The 26,032-nt window shown below is 39.7% G+C and overlaps 2 protein-coding genes across 2 annotated transcripts in view; one reads left to right on the top strand and one right to left on the bottom strand.

Annotated features, from left to right (window-relative positions):
• The window catches only part of TBC1D14 (TBC1 domain family member 14), a gene marked incomplete at its 5' end in the record, with an annotated part of 67,226 nt that extends 47,701 nt beyond the window's left edge, over positions 1 to 19,525 (top strand). The window contains 6 exons of the mRNA XM_035898653.1: positions 398 to 492; positions 1,536 to 1,607; positions 2,951 to 3,079; positions 5,577 to 5,686; positions 15,182 to 15,440; positions 19,311 to 19,525. Of these exons, the coding sequence (XP_035754546.1) occupies positions 398 to 492; positions 1,536 to 1,607; positions 2,951 to 3,079; positions 5,577 to 5,686; positions 15,182 to 15,440; positions 19,311 to 19,376 (731 nt within the window). The remainder of the gene's footprint in view (positions 1 to 397; positions 493 to 1,535; positions 1,608 to 2,950; positions 3,080 to 5,576; positions 5,687 to 15,181; positions 15,441 to 19,310) is intronic.
• A 5,786-nt stretch (positions 19,526 to 25,311) lies between these two features.
• CCDC96 (coiled-coil domain containing 96) overlaps positions 25,312 to 26,032 on the bottom strand; it is a 3,625-nt gene continuing 2,904 nt past the window's right edge. The window contains exon 4 of the mRNA XM_035898652.1: positions 25,312 to 25,347. Coding sequence (XP_035754545.1) covers positions 25,312 to 25,347 — 36 coding nt within the window. The remainder of the gene's footprint in view (positions 25,348 to 26,032) is intronic.

Below are 26,032 nucleotides of genomic sequence, written 5' to 3'. Positions count from 1 at the left end.
CCCCCCCCACAACCTTTCTACAGAGGCAGGTCTTTCAGGAGCCACTGGGAAGCCCTGTTAAGGGTGAGGGGTCACAGGTTAACAAGCTTGTGCCTGTCTAATGATTTGTCAGCAAATGCCAGTGAAGTGCCTGGCCTGCCTTGTCCTCCATCTTTTGCCCCATCGCTTCGAAACATTTTTGAGTGTGCACTGTAGGGTTGCTTTGAGTCAGGACATACTTGCTTCTCAGCCTGCGTGCTGAATTCAGAGAATTGTCTGTCTATATACCCTCACTCCCTAGCATTCACATCAAAATAAATGAATTGTGCAAAAGCTAACACTGGAGGTAAAAAAAAAAGAGCATACACTGATCCTACACTGATCCATGTAATAAATGTAGTAACTCTGGCTCTTGTAGATGCTGGATTTTCTGCAGCTGACAGAGAAGCAAGCTTGGAGTTAATAAAACTGGATATCTCAAGAACGTTTCCTAGTCTCTGTATATTCCAGCAAGTAAGCAACATTCACTTTTGTTTTGACTTCTCAGGGAAATTAAGTTTATGTAATCTTGCCTGTCCCTTGGTTGAAACAGCCCATTGAGTTCAAAACTGAAGGAGTAGACTTCTTCAGAGGAAAAAATCCCTACAGATTTTTGAAAACTATGCATAATCTAGAAAAGAGTTACCTCAAGGTACTATACGTTTGGTAGAGGCAAAAAAGCCATCTTGGCTAATCATCATGATTCTTCTAGCCCAGTTTATGCTGGTTTCTGTCTGGTGAAGTGATGCAGGTGAGTGTCTCCAGGTCAGTGAATCAGTGCTGCTGGATTGCAAATACACAGTAGGTGAGAGAGAGCACAGCTCAAGCAAGCAAGATTTGGTGGCCTTTTTTTTTTGATTCCATGCAAGATCAATTTAACTTGTATGGTTTTGGTGTGCTTTAATGACTCATTTTAACCAGATATTTTGTCCTTCTGTACACAAATTTCAACAACCCTCTTAAAAGTTTAAATTGTGGTAAGTCAACATTTTTGGGTGAAAAACTTCCCTTTGGAAATTCTCAGCCAGTTACAGTACATAGCGTAAGGTAAAGCAGCTGTTAATAGTCAACATTATGAAATTCTTTTTAGCTATACATGCCGATATGTTCAGTGTGTGTTATGGCATATTGTTGTTTTAACTATTTTCTTCATGATTGAATTCTGCCTCTAGTCTAATAGACAACTAAGTAGATCTCATTAGTGTTCTGCTTTCTTGGCGGTATTGTCAAAATGCTAAGCTAGCTGTAAGGAATCTTTTAGATTTACATTCCTCTTGTATAAGGATTTAATATGTAATTGATGTATTGGATGAACTGTATACATTTGTAATAAATATGGTATGGAGGGCTGTTTCATGCTTTTAAAGCCAAAATTATTTTGAAAGACTTGTGGCTGTTCAAAGCTGCATAGGGAAATAACATGTCCTTCATCGGAAGTAATAGATACTGTCTGTAGCACTGAAGGGGTTTTGATGTTAGTTATGTACTCAGATGTATTTGTTTTTGTTTAATTATAGGGTGGTCCTTACCATGACACGTTGCACAGTATTTTAGGAGCCTATACTTGTTACAGACCCGATGTAGGCTATGTAAGTGAAGAAAATTTTTTTTGAAGGGGGGGAGGGAGAACTAGGGGAGGATTGTGTTAATCTAATTTGTAGACCAGTATTAAATAATTTTGTGAATATTTGTGGGGTTTCTATGTGTTTTCTTCTATTCCAGTGCTTGAGAAGTATGTATAATGGTTCTGTTGCTCGGTTTAAGTTTTTTAGCAGGTTAAGTAATTGGAAAACTCAAAAGGACATTATTTGTCGTACTTGAAAATGGGACTCAAAAGAGAAGATACAGTTAAATTGGTCCTTTGAAATACGTACTGTTCTTAGTGGCAGTCTTGCTGAGGCTATTCCGTTGAGTTGAGTGTCTTACTCTTCCTGCATTTCTGTGCCTTAGCACTAAGAGCTTCTGGAACAGTCTTCAAAGCAATGCCCATCGGGACTGCGTGAGCTCCCTCAGTGTCTGAAGTAGCGATTATGAGAGGACTTGAGTGGATTTCAGATATTTCATCTAGTCTTTTTTTCCCAGAGCAGGGATATATATAGGAGCTTATTCTTTATTTGGGAGCAGTTGTTCTGGAGAAGGCAAATGTATAAAGATAATATTCCTATTCCATGAGTAGCATGTGATGCTTGGCAAAAACTGCTGAACATGGCTGCGGGCAAACTAGAAAAAGGGCAGACAGGGCGGTGTGCTTCATTTGGCGTGGAACCTGTTGTGTTGGGAAGGAGCTTGTTCCTCAGGTTTGCAGGAAGGGCTGTCACACCTTAGTCCATGTGACTCTGCAGTGGCAGCGTTACACCCTCGGAGTGAGCGAGCTTTGCCTGGATTCAGCATTGATTTCATAGCGTACTTTGTAGAATAATGCGATGACATCATGAGCTTATAGTAAATGAAATGTGAGCTTAATCTTAAAATGCAACTTACTGCTTGTCAAATGAGTCACTGCAGTTGTCTGTAACTGCCAGTAATTGATCCAAAAACGAAAGAACAGGCTTTGTCTCTAGTGTCCTAGTCCAGCTTTCCACAAATAAAAGTGTGTATGACCCACCCCTAGGAGAAGAGGGATGGCTTAGAAACCGCTTATTCTTCAAAAATATCTTTATTCTGCATATTTGAAAGTGCTGTCATCCTAGCCTGTCTTAGGAGTTTTACTTGGAGTCTTTGAAAGGAGGCAACATGGGGATCATTAGCTTCCATGCTCTGAACATTCAATACTAAAGGGTTACATGGGTTAAAAACCCCTGCCTTTCTGAACGTTTTGCAAAATTCAGCAGCTCAGCGAGTGCATTGAACGCTAGTGATTATGAGGACAAAATGAGGCAGTGTTCTTGGAAGAATAGTTACTGCTGAATGGTAACACTTCTCTTTTCTTCAGGTACAGGGGATGTCATTCATAGCAGCTGTATTGATCTTGAACTTGGATACTGCAGATGCCTTCATTGCTTTTTCTAACCTTTTAAATAAACCCTGTCAGATGGCGTTTTTCCGTGTGGACCATGGCCTTGTAAGTACTCTCAGTAGCTTGGAAAGTAAGTCAGTTTATCTTAAAGCAACACGCTTGATTAAAAAAAGCCCAATGCACGCACCCCCTCAAAAAAACCCAACCAAAACCCACCCGACTAACCTTTTTGAACAGGCAGGTGAATGAAATTGTTCAGCTCCTATTTCATGATGCTCAGAGAATTGTTATGAGAACACTATTGTAGGTGTTTTTCAAATTGAGCACTGTAGTTGAAAGCTGAAAACACCTTAATATTAGAGGTGCCTTGAAGGTGCTTTTTATCCCAAACTAATAGGTTGCTAAAAATAGACTGTTGCAGGGAGAACCAGGTTTCCTATCTCTTACTGTAGCAGCTATGTTTGAAAAAGGAGCCTGGGGGAAATGAGATGAGCAGACCCCTCCAATTTTCAGTGGGAGCTGGTCACCTGATTCTCTCTGGAGTCTCTAAAATGCCTTGTTAGCATGTACACTGGGCTACTTGTGTACCATAGCAAAATAAGGCGCATCTCCTGAAATGTATTTTTAATTTACTTTAAAAGTATATTCTTTGTAAAATACATGGCATTCTGTATTTCTTTCTCAGTTATTTACCTTTTAATGCTATAAAAATAGGATCTGCTTCTCAAGAGTTCAAATGGGGGAAAGAAAGCAAGGGAATGGTTGACATCAACAACAATCGCTTTTGCTGTTTAAACAGTAGGACACTAGGGATCCTATCAGTATTTCCTGCTGGAAATGTAATTCCCTGTTGCAGCCCCTGAATCTCATCAGTTGTAAATGCCCATGGGGAGATGTACCACAGCACAGGCAGCGTTGCTGGAAGCGGTATCAGTCCATCTTCTTGTGGCTAATGATCTGATCTGCTGTCTACCCTCATCTTTTTGTGTCAATTTTACAACTTAATAACCAAATGCTGATTTGCCTTAACATATAATAAAAAAATAAAACCAGCATAAGTTAGTTGTGGAAATGATAGTAATTTACACCGATTTATCTTGATTTCTTTTGTTGGTTACAGTTTTGTTAAACTAGAGTTTTCTATAAATAAACATGTTAATATTTATAAAATATTATATTGTAAATATTTTTATAAATAATTGCTACTAATTACATGTCTTGTTGAGTGTTGATTTTATCAAGACCTGAACTGCTATTGCATTTCTAATAGAGCTGCCTGCATTACTGTCAATAGATGTGATTGTAGTAGTTATGTGTGAAATCCCTTCTCTAAAGTACTTTTGAAACAATTTAGTAGAATTCGCCAACTGTGGTACTAGCATGTAAACAGATCCTTTTGGAAGCAGGGCTGTAACTGATGGTTCAGAGATTTTATGTAACTTTGTACATCTGTTTCTATAGAATATACCTCTCTCTGTTTGGCTTTTAAGCGTTATACTCTTATTTACTACCAGGCTCAATTTTTTGTTTGTTACTGTTAATGAGGGTAGTCCACCATCTGTCACTTCGTTCAGATGAAATGGGAAAAATTTCCTTAAGGACATTTAAAAAAAACCCTGGAAACACATTTATCATCCTTTAAAAGGATTTCAGACAAAAGGCTCCTCTTTTCCCTTTACTGTCATGGTGTTTTGGGGAGATGTGTGCTCATACAATTCATAGTTTGAAGTAATCACAGCCATTCTTTATTGCTTTTATTAGGATATTGTAATTAAAATTATTGAATCATTCAAGAACTTTGTTTAACTTTTCTCCCTATAATATTAAGAGGACAGTGCAGGTGGGAGGGGGGAAGCTAAAAAGCCTTTTGTTTTTAACTCTCAGTTGGATTGGAAGATTTTCTTTTTCCATGCCCTCTATGAAATTTGACCTAAATATTCAAATTTTAAAATAACATGAGTCTTTGTGTTAAGAGGAGTACTGTTCAGGGGTTACAGTATCAGATGGGAGTTGCAATCTGTTTCTCTTGCACAGATGTTTTGTCTTGATCTTTGGCTTTTCTGTGTGAACTTTGTCTCTCCCTCTTAGCAATAGAAATGCTACTATCTCATTTTAAAACATGGTATAAAAGAAGTTTTGGTATTGGGATGCGATTTATTATTGGAGCCAACTGGACACTTCACTCTTGCTGTGTACAATTAAATTAATGTAGTTCTGTATTTCATTTTATAATCCATTGGACCTTGGATTTTATTCAGTGTAATATTAAATTACTGCCACAAGCATAAACCACCATTCTATTATCATAATTATTTTGAGAAATCAGCAAATAACTTCTCTCCTGCTGGTATTTTTCTTTCCAAAAGAAGCTGGCCAAGACCCAAACCAATAATTATATTGTTTAGTATGAGAACAGTATATGGGGTGGATCTTAAACTCTACGTGCTTGCAGATGCTGTCCTTTATGTATATGTTTAGCTCTTTATTGTATCATGTAATTCATACGATCCTGCTTTTGAAGAGCATTAATCCAACAGCAGATAATACATTTAAGCCTATTAATACAGCTAACTGCTTTTTTCTCCCCATTGTATCTTCCCAGATGCTGACTTACTTTGCCGCATTTGAGGTATTCTTTGAAGAAAATCTGCCAAAATTATTTGCTCACTTCAAAAAAAATAACTTAACTCCAGACATCTATCTTATTGATTGGTAAGACATTGAAAGTATAATTAATGTGCATACTAGTGTATAGCTCCATGCCAGCATTCGTGAGAGAAGCTGGAGTACTCTTACCTGGTTTAGCATTCTTTTAAGATAAAGGCTTTATCTTTTTTTCAGTACTTCAGTTTGTCAGTCATTCCCACATACTTCTGTGATGTTTAACGTTTGCCTAACCTTTATTATTGTAATTCTGTTGAGTTTGAAGCTTATTTTGAAATAGGGCTGTATAGCACTGTTTATCCGTATTTAGTGCATATTTGGATTGATCTGAGAAAATCTGTTAGTTTTTCTACTTCATGTGCAGGTGTGTACCAGGGTTGTATATCTGGACAGTATTGCTAGTCTTGCATTTGAAAGTTATAGTTTGTCCTCTTGCACAGAACAGGAAAATAGTAGTTAAAACACAGTGTTTCTATCCATACAACAAAAGCTAGAAGCTACAGAAAAGCAGACACCTAGGCTTTTGGCGGGATGGACTATGGCTCCTGGGCAGTATCTCACTCACGTTAGGCGGTCTCAGATCCTGTTTAGAGGATCCCAGTACAGGTTGTTCTTGATCTTGATCTTGACACAGTCCAGTTGAATATCTAAAGGGCATTAGCATGTTTTTAATTACTGCAGCCATTCCATTTCGCAGAGAGGCAATTACAATCTTTTTATTTAGTGAAGCTGCCTTCCTTTTGAGTTCTAGTTTAATTAGAACCTTTTTCCTTAGGAAGAAAGACAAGGATCTTCCTTGCACTCCTGCCAAATTTCAGTGTGGTATAAGACACTCCAAATTGAGTATTTGCATTTGTGCCTATCAGGTTTTGGTTTGGGGTTTGTTGTCAGTTTCAGGATGATACGAAGTTTTTTCTGTGGAAAACTGATTTGCCCTTAAATTGTTGACAACTTCTGTTCTCAGGTATCTGACTAAATACCTTCAGTAAAAGATGGAATTCCCAGTAGCAACAGCATTTTTTTCCTGAGATTAATAGTTTTTATTTTAGAAAACATTCGTACTGTTAATGCAATTCTATGTGAACCAAGCTGTCGATACCCTGGTGATCCTTAAGACCATGTTCTTGATCCATTAGACAGATATCCATTAAAATTAATTCAGTCCAATCCAACAGCTAGAAGTTTGAATAGGTGAGTTTTCTTAGGATCATAGAACTGCTGGGGCATTGGAAGGAACCTCTGGAGGTCATCTAGTCTAAACACACTGCTCAAAGCAGGGTCCACTAGAATAGGTTGCTCAGGAGCTTGTCCTATCTGTCGGGTTTTGAATATCTCCCAAGGATGGAAACTCCACAACCTCTCCAGGCAACCTGTTCTAGTGTTCAACCACCCTCACAGTGAACAAGTGTTTTGTTTTCTTATGTTTAAATAGAATTTCCTGTATTTCAGTTTGTGCCCATTGGCTTTTGGCCTTTCAGTGGATACAACTGAAAACAGTCTGGCTCTATCTTTTTTATGCCCTCCTATTTAATATTTTTAGACATTTAGGTCTGAACCATCTCTTCTCTTAGCTAAACAGTCCCAGCTTTCTCAGCCTCTCCCTGTATATCAGATGCTCCAAGGCTTTAATTGTATTCATGGCAAGCTGGACTTGCTCCAGTATATCCATGTCTGTCTTGTACTGGGAAGCCCAGAGCTGGTTCACCAGTGCTGAGTAGAGAGGAGGGTTGACCTGCCTCGGCCTGCTGGCAGTGCTGTTCCTAATGCAGCCCAGGAGTTTGTGGACATTCTTTGCTGCAAAGGCATGTTGCTGACTTACTTGTTGTCTGCCAGGACCTCCGTGTCTTTTTCTGCAAAGCTGCTTTGCAGCCTGTTGACTTCCCATGTGTATTGGTGCCCAGGCTTATTTCATCCCCACGTGTGGGACTTGGCATTTTCCTTTGTTGCACCTCATGAGACTCACGTTGGCTCATTTCTCCAGGTCTGAAGGTCCCTATGGAGTGGTGTATTGACCACTCCTCCCAGTTTTGTATCACCTGCAAACTTGCTGAGGGTACAGTCTGACCCATCATCAAGGTCCTTAATGAAGATGTTTAAAAGTATTGGATGAGTACCAAACTCTGGAATACTCTACCAGTGGCTAGTGGCATGAAGTACAGCTTCAAGCCAAATGGCAACCTTCTGAGCTTGGCAGTTCCAGCCAGGTTTCAGTCCACCTTACTGTCCATCTGTCTGGTCCATACTTCATCAGTTCATCAGCAAGGATTTTATGGGATACAGTGTTGAAAGCCTTGCTATAACACCAAGATAAACATCCATTGCTCTTGCCACATCCACCAAGCCAGTCATCTCATTGTAGAGGTCTATCAGGATGGTGAAGCACGATTTTGCTTTTGTAAATCCATACTGACTTCTCGCAATCACCTTTTTGCGCATCGTATGTTTTGAAATGATCTGCAGGAATTTTTCTTCCATTACTTTCCCAGGGAATAGAGGTGAGGCTGACCAGCCTGTAGTTCCCTGGATCCTACTTGAAGATAGGAGTGACACTGGTTTTCTTAAAGTCCTCAGGAACCTCCCCTGATCAGTGGGACCTTCCAGGGATAATTGATAGTGGCCTCACAATGGCACCAGACAGTTTCCTCAGCACTTGTGTGTATCTCACCAGGTCCTATGCACTTGTACACGCCCACTTCGTTGTAAATGTTTCCTAACGTGATCCTCCTCCACCTAGGGTAGGGCTTCCTTGCACTAGGCTTTCCCGGTGGTCTGGGGGACCTGGAATTCCTGAAGGCACATCTTCTCAATAAAGGCTGAGATGAAGAAGGCAGTGAGTACCACAGCCTTCTGCATGCACTTTGTCACCAGGTACCCTGCACCCTTCAGCAACGGGCTCATGTTTTCCTGAGTCATCTTTTCTGCTGATGTACCTGTGGAAAGGCCTTCTCGTGGTTATTAACATCCATTGCCAGATTCAACTCCCAGATGGGCTTTGGCTTTCCTAGCCTCTTCCCTGCATATCCAGACAATGTCTCTGTGTTTCTCCAGGGTTATCTGCCCCCTGTTCAGTCTCGTGTATGATTCCTTTTTATATTTGAGTTTTGTCAAGAGGTTCTTGTTCCTCCAGACAGACCTCCTGCTGCCTTTGCTCCAGTTCCTTGATTTTCATATGCCTCTTGCGCAGAGGATAGTGTAACATGGACTTCGTTTGACTTGGCTTTTACACTGGGATTAAGTTTTAATGCAACGTGAGTAGGAGAATGTGGGGGTGTGTAATGGATAGGCTCATTTCTCCCAACATTTAATGGGAAATACCATCGGAAGGATTTTTATGATTGAAGGCTGAGAATATTAAACTGAACTAGATCTATGCACAGAGCAGGTATATGCTAGAAAAAATACAGGAATAGGATAGAAGGGAAGGAACAGGGCAGAGGCTGGTATGTTCAATGATAAGAGGAAAGATGTTGAAATTATATTGCCTCAGACAATGTTGTGAAAAGCCTGTGTGTGGAGGAAGCAATTGAACAACAGGGGTATCAGAATAGGAAGACTGTAAACATGCTGAAGAATAACTGGATAGACAACATTAAAATCACCAGGTTATAATCTTTTAATGGATTACTAGTTTAATATCATGCTGTTGTAAATAAGGTGACTTTTTTATGTAAGAGAGACTAAACCCAAGCGTCTTCATGGTGCAGGCATATTAGTATCACTCTGTTGTCTAACTTTGAGCTTTACATTGTAAAGAAGAAATCCCAAGAACAACACCAGAAATTGGAGAGTTAGAAAAAGACTGTTTTGATGAAAGGTTGAAGGTTTACAATTCCCCTCAGCAATTTTGCTTTGATAGACTAGCCTTTATTGTATTTTCTTGAGTAAACATTTATGTGATCAGTTGTTCTCTCTGAGCACATTTATAGGTTTAAAAGAAAAAAATCACTGACTTACGAGCAAAGAACTGAAGTGTTGAAGTCTGAGTGTGTGGTGCGCATCAGTCCCCCCTTTCGTTCCTTCTGTGGATATTGTTAAGAGCACTTGAAAGAAACATCTGACAGGAGTGATTGTGGATGGTGCTGCTCAAGGTCCTTGTACCAACGGCCTGACAACCCTCAGCATTTTTTGCTGACTACCTGCATCCATATTAAAGCTGTTTATTTTAATCCCAAGGACAATTCACTGTGTTTCTCCCCATCCCTAGAGAGCCACAACAGTGTGAAGTTGCACAGGCATGTAGGCTAGTTGAGGTAGTCCTGCCCAATCCTATATTAAACTTTTTTCACACTTGTCTTGAGTGAGACAGCTTGTCCCACTCTGTCTTTAATTTTGTTAGACAGTGGAGTTCGTATTTAACTGTGTAAGATTCAGGTATAATATTAAAGTGTGTATGTGCATGCGTATACAAGTATATGTATATATATGTGCACGCATATATATGCTTTATACTTTAAAGTACTTTGATTCTGTGGGAAGCAGATTTAGGCTTTTTTTTTTAAATGGCCACTGGAAACTTGTGAATTGGACTTCATATGTGCTGTTCTTCCATTATTCCAGGAAGTAATATAGAAAAGATGTAAGGAAAAATCAGGTAGGTCTGTGTTCTTGCAAATGAGTAACTACTTTGGAAAATGTTGTTTTGTAAGGTTGCCTTTGGCTCACAGCTGACAGTGAATTTGCTGTAGTACAGATATTGCTTCATTAGGAATGGAACTGTTTCCGGAAAGATAAGAATGTGGTTTCAGTGTGTTTAAAGTCAGGGAAGAATATGGTACGGTGTCATTGCAAACAGACAGATCATTGCATTGTAGGTAAAAATCTCTATGAAACAGCCTTGCTCTAACAATATTACTTTTATTTAAATGGGCATTTGTTTTGAGCTCCAAAGGGATGCCTGCTGCTATTCCAGTGGCTGGCATGGTTACTGTGCAGGCATGTGTGCAGTAAATCTCAGTTGGTGCCAGCTCTGGGAGGGCTCCAGTAGCCAGTGCTGCACAGACCAGTTGCTGGGAAACCCTCCTGCTCCTGCTGCAATTAGAGTGGAATCAACTAGTCTCCTTTGTGCTGCTGCTCGTAACCAGTGCCACGGGGAACGGCAGTAAAACTGGTATGCGTAAATCATTTTTGAAGGGATACGTTCCAAGAAAAAGAAATGCTGTGCACATAGATGGGTCCAGCTATGCAGGTGATGCAATGCTGCTTTGGGTTTTCTTGGGGAAGATGCCAAGGACTTAAGAATGTAATTAGAAGGTACAGTGGCATGATTATCGATGGATACCTGCCAGAGTTAAGGCATCTGTTTTAAAAAGGACCCATGTGCTTCAAGCCCAAACTCCAACTGATAAATCTCACAGAAAGAATTCAAAAGCTAGATAGGTTTTTACTTTTTTTTGAAGAACATAAAGGGAATCAAATGTGAGAGAGCTGCAAAGAGCAACATGCAGTCAGGTTCACAGAGAATAGGGGGGGAAACTGTGTGTCTGAATAGCCCAGTTTTGGCCTCTCGGCTCTGTCAGCTGATGTACCGCAGGCTCTTGTGAGCAGAGCAGAATGTGGATTTGCAAAGGACACATGCTGTCTATTTATGGCCTGCTGCTGCTATACAAACACCTCTTTATCCCTACTCAGAAAAATGATTTGGGCAATAATTATAGCCAAGGGCTTTGTTTGTACTGATGGATTGATCGGTGGTTCTTTAGTATTACATTGACTGTGATTGTGCTCCATGAACACCAACTTTCTATTGGCGCCATTTGGTTGTTATGATAAAGGCCCAAGCCACTTTGCGTGGATGTTTGTAGCGGACTCTTCCAGTGAAGTATTTATAAGCTTGCTATCTGTTACATTAAGAAAAACATAGTCTGTGTCATGGCAGTAACTCTCCACCCCATCCAAAAAAAGAAGGTTAAGATCTTTAAATGCATGCTCCTTTTCAAAGGAAAAATGGACTGTAATTCTGTCCAAAGGTTTCTGGTGACATCCTGATTTTTTGAATTGGAGATGTTACGAGACTCCAAAAGATCAGTCTTCAGCCTGATTTACAGTGTGCTCATCCTTATGTCACTGCAGGTTAGGGTGGAATCAAGTGAAATACTGCACTGCTATGTAGTATTCCTGGGTGAGAGAGCAGGGCTTTTTGGGTGCTTCTGACTGGTTGGAAATTGCTCATAAACTCACACAGCATTTGTATTATACTGATACAATTCACGATGCAATCAGATTTGCTGAGTGCTAAGAAGTTGCACTCTTGCAGTCAGTACGGTATAGTGCTTAGTATTTTAAGTTTTTCTTTTTGTAGTAAGGAACACAGTAACTACTTCTTTTTTTTTCAACTGTAGCGATTTTAAAAAAAATCTAAATAAACTGTTACCAACAAGCCAATTACAATAACTCTAAAGGTGCTAATGAGAACAGAGATGCCACTATACAATAAAGTAATGCATGAACACTTACAAAGATGCAATCTTTGTCTCAAAGCAGATATAGTTGAAACTGATACAAAATGTAACAATTAAAATTAGTACCAGGAGGAAGGAGAGAGCATCCAAGAATAAGTTTAAAAGGTGAATTAGTTCATTAGTTTCCACAACTGAACTCAGAAGTTGCAGAAATGTTTTTGTGCTGTTCCAGACATGGGAAAAGAATGTGCAGTACACGATTATGTGAGATCCAATTTGCATCAGCGCTGTTGTGTGTGAGTTGTCAATCTAAAATCTGGCATACCTGTCTTCATGGCTGTTGCTAACAAGATCTTATGAAGACTTTTTAAAAGAAAAAAAGGGAAAAAAAAAAAAAAGAAGCAAAGGAAAGAAAACACAGAGCCTATGGTTATCATGGTAACAGTGCTTTGCTTTCTTGATAACACTATGGTAATACGCTTTCCCTGTGAGTAGCAAACCAGCCAGAATTTCATGCCTCTACCTCAAAGTACACTTTCATCATAAGCAGGGCTGGGAGGAGCAGGAGCATCTGGTACTTCGTGGTTTTCTCCCTCTTCCAAACAGATAGCGGCCAGTAGCCTGCATTTATGTTCCTCTGACACTGGACATCTCTGTGGTAGTTGCTGTGTCGTCTGCACCTGGGACTTCTAGTGAGCTGGGAGAGAGCTGGCGGACAGAAAATCATCCTGCAGTGCAGCGAGAGCAAATCATGTGCACGTAGCATGCTAGTGCTGCTGAGAGCCGCTGCTGTAACTGTTTTAGTCTAGCAGCTGCTTTATTACTATAATAAATTTCAGCTGGGTTTCAGACCAGTAGCTCAGATGTCTAATAAAAAAAATGTCTTTCAGTAGGAAATGTTTGAAGCGAGCAAATGCAGTATCCATTCTTAGCAGTAATGATTCCTACTGTTGTTTCATTGCTTATTCAAGGGGGCCTGATCTCCATTCTTAGGGCTTGATACATTTAATTCCATGCTAGTATTAATGAAAGTTAATTACCTTGTGAATTTCTTGCAAATTGCACTTCCTTCCAAATTACGAAGAGATCAATGTCAAATACCTTATTTGATGTGACAGCTTTTTTGATGCAAGTAAATCTTTTCCTACAAAAAGCAGTGTTCTAATAAATAGTTCTGACAATTTCTTTTGACAGTTAATTTTCTGCATAGTTGCAGATTTAATACACGTGGGTTATTCAGGTTGAATCACGTCAGAATAATAGCTTTTGTGAATAAAACCAGATTTAAAAATAGGCATTGTTACTTATCTTTAACCAGGACTAGTTTCTGGCTGAGTGTTTGCCTGCTAATTGGTGACCAGGAAAGGACTCGGTTTGAATTGCTTCCTATTACACTGTTCGTTTTCAATGGAAAAGCTGTTGCTGATTCCTGTGCGTGTGTGTGTATAGACAAAAAGTCTTAATTCTGCTGTGTAAGTATTCTTGTAGCAAGACATTTTTATATTGCATGTGACTACAAAAATGTTGAAAGAGTATACAAATTCTGCAATTCATGATCAGCCAGTAACCCAAAGAAGGGGCTTATATAGTGCTATTCTTATACATTCATGTATGTACGTGAAATACATATATGAACAATAGTGGGGTTTTTTCATCCCAGACTCTAATTTGCTTATTTTTATAATTCTACTTTAGCTTTTTGGAGAAGAGAATTTGAATGATTTCTGCTTGTTATAAAAACATCACAATGAGATGTAAATATAGAAAAAAGCAAAATCCTAAGGATCCTAAACCTGCAATGTACTTGTCACCTGAATTTGTACAAATGGTTTAGTCTCATCTTGCTGCTTGTAAAATTAATATATGCACTGATTCATAGAGAAGCCGGATATGTGGTGACACATCATTCAAATAATCTTATATAGTAAGAATTAGATACTGCAGAAAACCTTTGATTATTAGAACTTGCTGTGAAAATAGGTTAATTCATATTCTATACCTATATGTGTGTATCTTTTCTATTGTTTTTGGTTTTTTTAATGTAAACCAGAATTTCCTAAATAAAAAATTGGAGGGGATAGGAGAGAATCTTAAACACAAGAAACTCCTTTTCGATTTGGCATACTTGAAAGGAAATTTTGTGTTAAAAGATGTGGACAGGATTTATTTAAATTTTAGGCTCTGCTGACCTCTGCTGGAGAAAGTATTTTTTGCAGTTTTATGGAGATCTTTTATGCAGTGCATGTGTGGAAGTAATTTTCTCTCTCTAAATTCTGAAGGAAAAACATCACTGTAACTCTTTTCCCTTATTTACTTGCTTCCAGGAAACTTAATTCTCTTCACTTGCTGTTATGACGAGTTTAGTGGCAATGAAAACTGCGCTGCCTTGTAGCGAAGTGTTGGGTAGAGGAGGGAGTAGGGAGGATCTTGGTGTTCCTGGCTGCAAGGCTGTCAGCGTTTTGATGAAGGAAGAAATAAGCTCTTGGCAGTTAATGAAAATGCAGTTCTAGCAACTGGGAGGAGGTTCTTGCTTCTGCTGTTACCTTTAGGGATCGCATCCATTCAAGCACGCTGAGCCACCATTATCACAGCTATCTGTGCATTCTCGCTGGACATCTTGCGTGTTTCTCTCAACTCACTAGAGTTTAAACTGATCTTTCTTCCAAAACTTGTGCTATTATTACTTTGCCAGTCAATCAGTCCTGGAACAGAGTTAATTTTACACACCATCTTTATCTGATCCACAAAATTCCCTTTGCAGTATGTCTTAAGATTCAGCTTTTTATGTTCTCACCGCTAAAACTGCATCAATCCTCTACTTGTTAGTGATGATTAAGTATGCCTTTGATTATACCTGTGGCCAGTCTATATCTGTCATAAAACCATGTATATTGTTTCTTCTGGTGTGATCTGAGGAAATTGAACTTGGAGACCCAGACTGATAGCAAGATGCCTTAACTATTGTACAATTTAATGTTGTTTCATGTATTGCTATGCAGCAACTAATAGAAGTACTTGTGAAATAAAAAGTATTCAGATACAAATATTTGAGAAGCCTCAAATTTAACTAATAATCAGTCTGTGTATTTCTGTGGGTACCCAAGACATTTGTGCAGTAACTCTGAAAAATTTACTCTTTTTTCAGGATATTCACGTTGTACAGCAAATCTTTGCCGCTAGACTTGGCATGTCGTGTCTGGGATGTGTTCTGCCGTGATGGAGAAGAGTTCTTATTCCGTACAGCCCTGGGAATATTAAAACTTTTTGAAGATATTTTGACCAAAATGGACTTCATTCATATAGCCCAGTTTTTAACAAAGCTACCAGAGGACTTGCCTTCGGAAGAATTCTTCACTTCTATTGCTGCCATTCAGATGCAAAGTAGAAACAAAAAGTGGGCTCAGGTAAAGAGGTTGTTGATCTTTGATAACAGATGATTGTACTGTACTCGTGAAAGTGGGGTTTGGCAACATCTGGAAAAATGTTTTAGCAGAACTAGTGTTTGATTTTACAGGTAGGTAGGATTATGTAGCTCACTTCATGCTTTTAGTATACATTTAGGTGAGTGGATTCCCTGAGTTTTTTCTCCTCTGGAAAGGGAGAGCTCAGTCAACAGTCAAAATTGAAATGTTGGGTGGGGTCAATGAAATAAAGTATCATACAAATTTTTTACCTTATTAATTACAAAGGCTGCTAGCAGCATTACAACTTGATATTTAAAAACAGAAATTCACTCTTTGGGAGAACATGTCAATTTGTCAGGACACGCCATCATGCAGTTGTTATCTTAATATCCTTGAGGATTTAGTTTGCCTAATTTTGAGCTGTAAAGAAGTGACTATATATGTGACTTCACTGAAATTTAGCACTGAAGCCTTTACTTCAAAAATTATAGTCTTGTCATTGTAATTGCAACTAAATTGCAGCTTAAAAAAAAAAGATGGAAGAGTGTCATCTGACTGTGGAAACTGTTAAGTTCAAAGCTGTAATACAGCCTGTCATGGAACATGCTGTAATAGAACTCTGCCCAGTTTATCCATTCTTTTTTGCAGTGAAACTGAAAGGTGTTGTTAAATGTTGTGGCTATGGGGGGTTATGGCTCTTTCCTGGAGTAACAGTCTGCCAGCTTGCTATTTGAGATGAGAATTTCTAACCTTTGCAGTAAATTAGATTGTAGCCTTCTGAGCCTTGTCTTGTGTATAAGCACAACTTGAGCTGCGCAGCTAAAAGCAGCATGCTGCCAGCATTTCCTTCCTGACATGGCTTTTCCCACAGATTACTTTGCATTTACTTTCTGGTTTTGATCATAAGTTGCTAGTAGGGATCCAATTTCTATCCTTAGGAACAGTTTTCAGCCAGCAGCATCTCTACAAGTAGCCTCTCAGCGTTGTTCAGCTCGTTCACTTTCTTTGAACATAACTTGTGTGGATGAGGATCACATACCAAATCAATTCTCAGCCTACTGCTGCTTCCTTTGCAGAGAAAGGAGGATAGTGGTCCTATTCTGCCAAGTAACCCAAGTAATAGGCTTGCTTAGCCAGTGGTTTTCAGTCTTTGACACCTGTGAAGGTTTTGTGGTGGTTATCGCAACAGGAGGAAGACTTCAAAGTAACCTAGCCCAAGCAGTCTTCCTCAGTCTCTTCATCTGCTTCATTTTGACTGTGCTGGAATTTCCAATTGTTTTCACTTGTTGTGGCAAACTGAAGAAAAAAATGCTGTGAACCGTGGTGCAATTAGATCTCAAAACACAGTTGGCACGCTGTAGGGTTGGTATCGGCTGACCTCTTACCGATCATGACTTCTGCACCAAATGGCTTTCCTCACCAGGTACTTCCATTGCTGAGTGAGTTTCCACCAGGAAAGCCTTTGCGCCCTCTAGCCTGCCATCCTTTTCCAAGCCAGAAGTGGGTAGGGGCTATGAGTCTCACATCATGTACTTACTGGGACTCCTCAGTTGCTGAAGTACTGTTGTTGGAACCAACCTGGAAACATTAACAAGACAAAGAGTGTATGGGATTATGTTTTTTATAACTAAGATGCTATCTGTGGTGACTTCTTATCTTATCTTTTAAAGTTCACCAGGATGAGTTTGGACTCAGAAACCTGAACTTTAGGGTTCTAGGACAGACATGCTTTTGGTAGTGTGTAACTTGATTGCACAAGTGGACTCATAGCAGTGCTGGGGCTGTGGCAGTATGCCACACAATACGCTTGAGAAGTCTGGCTGCAGTTGGGATGCTCCCTAGCTGGATAATTATTTCTGACTATTGTTGCAGGAGTTGGATGCTCTGCTGTAGTATCCATGTGTTTTCTGTGGAGAAATACCCTTTCAAAGTAGTAAAATGAATGTCCATTGTGATGGATGCACTACTTTTAAGGTAAATTCTAGGTGGACTGACTGACCGGGGACACTAGTTCCCAGGGCATGCAGAGTGCTCTTAGGCTTAGAAAAGTGGGCTTTGTGTTCCCATCTCTGGCATCACCTTGTTGGGTTACAGTGGCTGTACTGCATAAGCAAGCAGCAGAGCTTGAGGTGCTGCTTCTTTGCAGGAGTATATTTGGTCAAATTCAGCTGCACATCTCAACAGTGGGTGTATTTGGCACTCAGAAAAACACCTGCTTACTGAAACTTTCACCTTGCTCTACCATGGGAATTATGGTCGTGGTATCCTGTGGGTCAGTTTCTGGCATGATGGTATGTGTAGGACCTCATCTAACATGTTACGGGCTGCTTCTGAATCCAAATCCCACAGTCCTGGTTTCCTCACCAGGCGAGTTGGTTTATGTTTTCCATCTCACTCCATTTTTCTTTGGTCACTGACAATGTGATCGGGAGGTAAAGACTGAAAGGAGTCCTGGTAAATCACAGACATGGCGCTTCTGATAACAAGGACTCTGGTTATCGATAGGAAACCGGCAAGCTCTCTTCTTCTCTGGAATTACCTACAAAGAGCTCCAGGGCCTAGTGCCAATACAGCCTTAGCCTGAAATGTGAGTGGCTGTTGATACACCCACTGCTTTGCCATCAATAGCAGAGAAATAGAGATGCTGGAACAGACTAGACTGTTCGCTTAGCATTTCTGTAATCTCTGTGCTTCAAACTTTAGCTCCATAAAGTGTTCCAAATAACTAAAGAATCTGGGCTCTGTTAGTTGGCTTAATGTCTGTGTTTTTTTGCTTTTCTGGGTCAGTATTTTGGTGTCATTCTCCGGTTCCTTAAAAAGGTTAACTTTTTTCCACCAAAGACATTGTTACTATGGCACCTGAAACTCTCATAACACCATATGATTGAGTAGCTATTGATTTACTCTGAATCTCTGTGAAGAGGACGTCACTGAAATCTCTCTGCGATTCTAGAAATCGCTGAGCAGCCAGCCAGCCGTGTCTCTGTTCAGACCCACGTTGAACTCTTTTGTTGCACAGCTACGGATGCTTTTGCACTGAAGCATAGGCAGTGTTGGGTGATTGCCCCGTGAGTCATTTAGACCCATCTCCTGTTAATTCTGATGGTGCAGAGGTTGGTTGGAAGTCAGTCAGAGAGAGAAAAGAAGGTTGCTTACTCGTAACTGCAGTTCTTTGAGATGAAATGTCCCTCAGTACATTCAATTCCAGAGTGATTCTTGTAATGCTGCTGGACTTCTTCAGCAGAGATTTAACTATAGGGCAGGGCGCACGTTAAGCAGCATGAGAAACTCGCTATCACTGTGCCCCCTATGAGAGGGCTAACAAAACAAAATTGTGCATCAGATAACAGGAAATAAAAATTTTCAACGTGGATGCAAATGTGGACTTTTTGCTTCAGAAAAAGATGTAAGCAGATCTGGAGGTAGCGCTCTGCTCTAGACGAGCACCAATCAGCGCTAAGGTAATTCTGGTCTGAACTCCTAGATAACACCATACCGCTCAGGCTGCTCACTTGCTGTGTTTTTAGACAGGCCATTTATCTTGAGAATAATAACTTCCCCTCAGACGGCGTCCTTTAATAGTGCTAGACTTGTGGAATCTGGGTAAGAATCTCATCTCCAGACTTCAAAAGCGTGTGCTGGAGGGAGATACGGAGTTTAAACCTTTGTTAAATCCATTTGTGTCTACCATGCCACAGGAACTTACAGGAGAGGTCTCGATCAGTAGAGAGGTTCTATCATTTGATTACATTTAGTAGTTAAAATAGTATTGCTCAGAGATAATTAAATTGGAGACTCTTCAGACTGTGATTTATTGAGTCACTTTTTAAATCTAATACTTTTTTCTCTCTCATTTGTTGAAACATCTAGATACTGGCTGCTCTGCAGAAAGATAACCGGGAAATGGAAAAAGGAAGTCCTTCACTGAAACGTTAAAACTATGATCGCTGCCAGTGACTCACGGGAAAAGAGCTGAAGTGGCAAAAGTATTGAGTACTGTTTGCTGTTTGACATGTATGAGCCTGCAAATCAAAGTGTTATTTCAGAGTTTTGTTTAGTAATTGGATAGCCTTAAAGGGAGGGGATAAAACCCTTATAAGTGAAACTTAGGCTTAGCCTTAAACTTAGTGTAATGAGCATTTGCTGTGGACAGCGTTACACATTCTGTACTTCTGATGAGGGCAGTGAAACTAAACAATATTAAGGGGTTTTTTTTTTAAGCTGGTTTTTTTTTGTTTGATGTTTTAAGACTGGGCAATGTCAGTTGCTTTGAAAGCCATTCTCCAGTGGTGTTCTTAGGCAGGATATATTTCCCATACCCATAACAGTAGCTGGATCTGTATTTGAAATTACTGGTGCTGGAATTTATAGTTAAATTATGTAAGGACCATTTATTTAGAAATGCCTCTTGTTTTATAGGCTGTGGGTCCCATTTACCAAAGAAATCACATGGACATAGAACTACATTCCATTCTTTAATGAGAAAAAATTAAGTAGAAGGTAAAGTTGGAAGAGAAGTCACGCTAGCAGTGCAAACCCAATTATTCTTCAAGATGCCTTAGAAATCTGTGTTTCCAATCTGGATGCATATGGAAGAAGTTCCATTAATCAGACTAGATTCCAAACTCAGTCGGGGGTTTCTAATATTAAGCTGGCATCATTTCCCAATTGCACTCTCTTTCCTCTGTTTAAACACGGGGTCGCATACAACTAAATGTATGTTTCCATGTCTTCCCCTCTGGGGCAGTGCCGTTTTGGGGTGTTCTTGCCTACCAGCTACTTGTTCCTGTGCCGCCTCTCCAGTTGTGCTGATAGAACTGTGGGCTGAGCAGATAAATTGAGAAATGGTTAAAAGCAATTTTATAGTTACTTTAAACCCAGCTCTGCTCACTGGCAAAACTGAGGAGGAAGGGTGTAGGGGAGAAGTTATGTCAGCCAATGTTGCTGCTGAAAAGAAAAGGTTCTGTGGGACCTCCTAAAGCTGTTGCTGCCACAGCGGGAAAGCGTTATGTGGAGCTGATCTGTGTGTAGTGACAAGTGGAAGAAGTTGGGTAATGTGCCAGACAAACACCGTCAGGGTCAGTACGAGCTGTCATTTCCTAGCAGTCTGTTCAGCCTCTAATACATGGGAGCAAGTTATAGAGATGGCAAACTGTGGTTGCATAATTCTGTTATACAGCTTAGATCCCCTCAGATGAATACTGAACTGTAAATCATGAGTGCCTCTGATTTACAAAAATGTTTATTGCATAGTGTATAGTGTAAAATCTATTTTATAAATAATGATGATCACTGAAAAGGGAAACTAACTGAAGCAGTATTTATGTTAACTGTAAACAGGCATTACTAAATCCTCTAGCTGTATGGTCAGTGGTTTCCCAATGCTCTTCAGTCTGTTTTATGCTGATTAGTTTGGCATTGTCTGAATAAAAAAATGAGAATAGTTGCACACTGCTCAACTCAACAAATAATGTAAAGGACTGCGGGCCATAATCAAAATGCTGTCCGTTGGTACAAACATTGTTTCGGCGAGAGATAGTTTGATTGTAATACTAAAGAGAGTGAGAGCAAGATTCCCCGGTAAGCAAGGACTCATAATCACTTTGGAAGATGTGTTATGCAAATGCAGCTTGCAGGTCTGATACCTCACCGGCCTCTTTTCCTGTCCGCTTTGTGTACCTGGCGTAATGGATGTGGGTTTTTTTGTTGGCCATCTCAATTCCTCCATAAGATGTCTTCTAGGTCATCACTTACTGACAACAGACATCAAGATGTTGATATGAAACACAGGTTAATTCTCCCAGAATTTGCATAGCTTTGGTACTTCAGTGACCGGTACTTGTATGCTACATTGCTTTGAAGTGCCATAGAAAGCTGGAAGGTCAGTAAGGGTTTTTTTTTAATATTACTTTTTCTATTACTACAACAAATACGCCTTTCCATGAAGGATATGAGAGGCCTACCATCTGAAACATTTGCACTATGCTTTTGAACAGTTTGTCAAACACAGAGACAACTTTCTCCTGAGTGTACATTTTTAGGTGGTATTGTAACTGGCTTTGTGGTTAAAGTCTTCATTGCAACTAGATTTGTATTTCCTTTTAAACCAAGTCTACGAGTGTGGCTCATTTGTCTGGTTAAAATGCATTCTTTGGCAATTAGGTATCTCTGCAGCCATCAACAGCCTGTTCTCCTTTTTCTCTTCTTAATAAGATGTTGAATGTAACAGTGAAAATGGGCATAGTTGTGGGGAAAAAGGCCTGCGGCAACATATGCACTGTTTGTTACTTGCAAATGTAATTATTTTGTTCTGTGAGTTGATCTTTCTGTTCTTAGATGATGTATATATTTTCTAAATGATTTCTTTGTGTATATAAGGTATGTTCTTTAATGAAGAAAAGCAATGCAATAAGGAGCTTTGCACAGTTTGTTTTCAAACAAAATACATTTTAAAAAAAATCACCTGCCTAAAGATGCAGTCGTTTCAACTTCTCAGTAACTTGATTTGAAGGTAATGCTTGAATTTTGATAAAAACAGAGATGAGTGGTGAGGGCATAGAATTACTTGCCACTGAGCTTTTTAAGTTTCTTGCAGCATACCAAATCTCTTAATTAGCTATTAAGGAAGATTTCTGTAATAAATTCAGGGATTACATACATTTTGACAACTTTATTGTTCAGGTGCTTGAGAGTATCTGTAACATGATGCATGAGATTTTCTTTCATTGAGCAAGTGTCCCTATCAAGCAAACTTTCTTTTCCTCATGGGTTTAAGGAAAAAAAAATGCTGCGATACATCAGAAGTCTGCAGCTACCACTGTACATGCAGCAGATTAGAGAAAACAGAAAACTTAACCAGGTTTGGAATTCTGTATGACCTGCACTTTATAATAAAGCCGTTTTGCAACTTCAATCAGCAATCAGTCATTAACGTTACTTCATTTAGTAAAGAATTTCATTTGGGAAAAAAGGTACCTTGTAACAGCTTACTTCTGAGTGTTTAAAAAAGCTAGGATGGCACGTAGAGAACTGTTGATACATCCCCTGTACATCATGTTTGAATTAGTTTTACGTAGTTATTAAGTTTGTTTTGTTTAGATACGTGTATCAAACTGGAACTTTTTCAACTGTAAATACATGGTTTTGTTAAATAAAGTCATGTAAAGTTATCTTAATCACCTACTGTCGGTGTAATTCAGAAATTAAAAATTCCAGTACCTGTCTGTTTCTTCACAGGCTTCTTTAGCAGTTTTTGCCTGTCCAAAATCAGGACTTTGGGACATCTGAGTATTGTAGGTGGAGGATTTTTTGGCGATGCTTTCAAAGTTTCTCATTTTAAAACACCCGTTATATTACACGTGACATTTAGAAGATTTGATACTTAATGGTGCCCCTGGTTTAATCAATTTCATATGCCTTTCTTTGGAGTAGGTCTGAGATCTGATATATTTATTACAAAAAACAGATATAGGTACATCTTTGAGGTGCGCAGAACTCAGAAATGCGGAATACCTTATCATTTTCTTGTTTTAAATGAAGAAATCTTGGTTTATTGCAAGTTAAATAATCGCAAAGCATTTTTGTGCTCAACTTAAGGCAGTATTCTGTTAATTCTTCCATAGTAATAAGTTCAGAGCTTAAAGCGGAGAAGCTTCTTGTTGCTTACTTAACTGAAAAGAGGTTAAAGTGCCAAATAAAAGATAGATAAAAGCAGGAGAGAGGAGACAGTACCTGTGCAACAAGGCTACGTGGGGAACGCAGTCAAAGACTTGGCTGCCATGGTTCTAGCTTCTCTGGTAAACATATCTCTCTCTTCCTTGTACTGAAGTATCTTAACTGTTGGATTTGCTGGATTAGAACGTAAAATCAGGATTGCTTCATGTAAGCCTATGCCAATTTGATACTGATAGAGCTTTGTACTGTACATATTACAGGAATTGCACAAAATATTTATTTTTCCTTACCTGTTTTCCCAGTTGTCATTCCAGTCTGAAGAGAAGTGAAATACTTTCCTGCATGCCAGCACATGAGATTAGGAAATAAAAGGACATCGGTCCTTGCTGCTTCTTGGTGGAATGTCTTCCTATGCTTACAGGAGGAAAATGGAGGAATCCTTGACCTTCATCCTCAGGGTGCTTTGGAAGGCTGGGGTAGCGGTGGGTTGTCTCAGCAACTCGGCACTAAGAAAAAAAGTCCTGGAGACTGTATGTGAAGTTTAAGCAAACATCTCAATAGTATTTGTTTCCGTAGAAACACTCAGTACAGGGAATACAGTGTCAACCTCACTGACACCCTAAATTCCTGCCTTCTCCAGGTGCCAAACATGCAGCAATGAAAAGCATCTATGATTTACTTTCCCTGCTTCTCCTCCCTTTATCTGCCTACATTTGTTGCTTAATAGCGTTTAAGAAGTTAAAGGAAGGTTTATATGTCTTAAGCCAAAAGCAGCAAGAAGTGTAAGAATTTTCCTGGCAGGAATTTTTAAGTCATTGAAACAGGGAAGCGTAACTTCTCTTAGGGAGATGACTGCTGACCATCCTTAATTATTTAGGAAAACAGTTCCGTGGAACACCAGGAGGCTACTTGACTTGTGCGATAACTCCTCTCTCAGCAGGAGAAGAGCTCGCTTGAGGTAACAAGGCTTAAAATGAAAGATTCTGAGTTTGGTGTCTCTCTTTTAAGGTAAGTGGTTGGCAGTTACGCTTGTCTGCTTTTACTGTCCAGCAGCAACAGACAGAGGTAGATCTATTGGTATTTTGTGAAAAGTTTTTGAATATTAGTTGTGTAGTGTCTTTTCATGAGTAGAGTGTTTGAGCTACTGAACAACTTCAGTTGTTTGCAGAACAAGAGCCTGTGCTGTTCCACTCTGTTCATGCAACAGTTGTGCAGGGCTGGAAGGGCCTCAGAAGAACACAACCAAATCGCTGCTGCATGACTGCAGTGAGAGCAGGACATTACTGATCTCTTCTCTCATTTTGCTATGACAGAAGAACAAGATTTAAACCTTCAATAGTGTAATAACCACTTTTAATTAAGTTTTGTCTTTTAAATATCCAGGTAATTCAGAAAACCTAGTTCAGAGATAGTTTAAAAGAGAAAGGTGTAAGCATGTCTGCATGTATATCTACTTTCTGTCCCCACATACGTGCGTTCAGTGACCTGTGTACGTTGTTTAAATGCATATGTAACTTATTTTGGAATTAGAACCAGCAGCTCAAATACAGCTCAGCAATACTGGTCTCACAGGGTGGAACTCCAACCTGTGGTGGAAAACCAAAAGACTCCATTCCTAGTCTTTCCTGCTGGGATGTGCCACCTTCCCTGCAAAATTCACAGCCTTCAAACACTTTGAGTCTGGGCCTTTAATGCCCACCTCTGACTGCCAAAAATGGGACTAAAGATTGCTGGTCTAAGCAAAGTAGTGGTGTCACACATAGAAATGAACAATTAACCAGGTAGGACTGATGGAATAATTGGGCACATCAGCTAGAGCCCACCAGGGTTGCATTTCCTTCAGTAATGAGAACATAGTATGTAGAGCTCCAACATTTTACTGGCCTAAGATGTTTCTGTGTTCTTGACATCCCTCCCATGCCTTAAATTAAAAGACAATGCTACATTAGCAGCAACAAGAGCTGTGGCACACAGATCATTCTCATAGCCGCTGTTTGTCATGGGGGAATTGCAGTTCAGATTTTATTTTGGAAGGGGAAGCTGCTTCCTGTAACTAAAGCTCTGTGAGCTGTACAGTCGTAAATGTTTGTCCTTCCCTCCCCTCATCGGTCTTGTTTTTTTCTGGAATTCTGATACTCTATAGTTGAGCAGTGCAGAGGGGACTGAAATGGTGAAGGACTCGTGCTACTCTACCTCTTCACACACCATGAATAAGGACAAGGCTGATGGCTCCCTAAAACTGCAAAAGCTGAAAGATCAAAAAATGTAAAACTCTAGGTTTGAGTGATAAGATTTATATATATGTGCTATGAAAATAATTCTTAAAGTAATTAACCTTTCTTCTCGTGCACCCCCAAGGCAGACTTGGCAGCCAAGTATATTTACAGAATGGGCGAGGGTAGTACGCTGGCTGTATGCGGGTGACGGCGGGTACGGGCAATAGGCTTCTCTCCAGTTCTCGGCCACATCTATGAAAATGACGCCTCACGCTGCGCCCGGAAGGCAGGTATGCTGGTTGTACAGGTGAAGTTGCTGCTGAATTCTAAGACCCATACAGAGGGGGTGGCAGGATCAGGATTTGAGCGAGGGTATGGTGAGTGTTCTGCTTAAACAGGATTGCTGCAGCCTTAAAGGGCTGAGTGGCCTACTCAAAGTGTAGGCTTTTTTGCCTGTGGCTTTTTTTTTTTTTTTTTTTAAGATGGGCACATGTATATGGTTTCATTCAAAATGAGAAACTACCATAATCTCTTCATTGAATGCATAATACTGACCCATCACTTAAAAAAGGCCTTTCTGGGAGTACATGCGCAATGTATTCCTCGGGATTTGCAAAAAAAAAAACTCAACCATGTTAAAAATTAGAATTACAGAAAACTCCTTTGTTTTGTTTCTTTGCCATGCCTTCTTTTCTTTAGTCA

Source organism: Egretta garzetta, unplaced genomic scaffold (assembly GCF_000687185.1).
Source record: "Egretta garzetta isolate BGI_Z169 unplaced genomic scaffold, ASM68718v1 scaffold107, whole genome shotgun sequence".
NCBI classification, from domain to species: Eukaryota; Metazoa; Chordata; class Aves; order Pelecaniformes; family Ardeidae; genus Egretta; species Egretta garzetta.
Note: the sequence above shows the minus strand (reverse complement) of the source record. Positions and strands in the feature narration are given on the sequence as shown.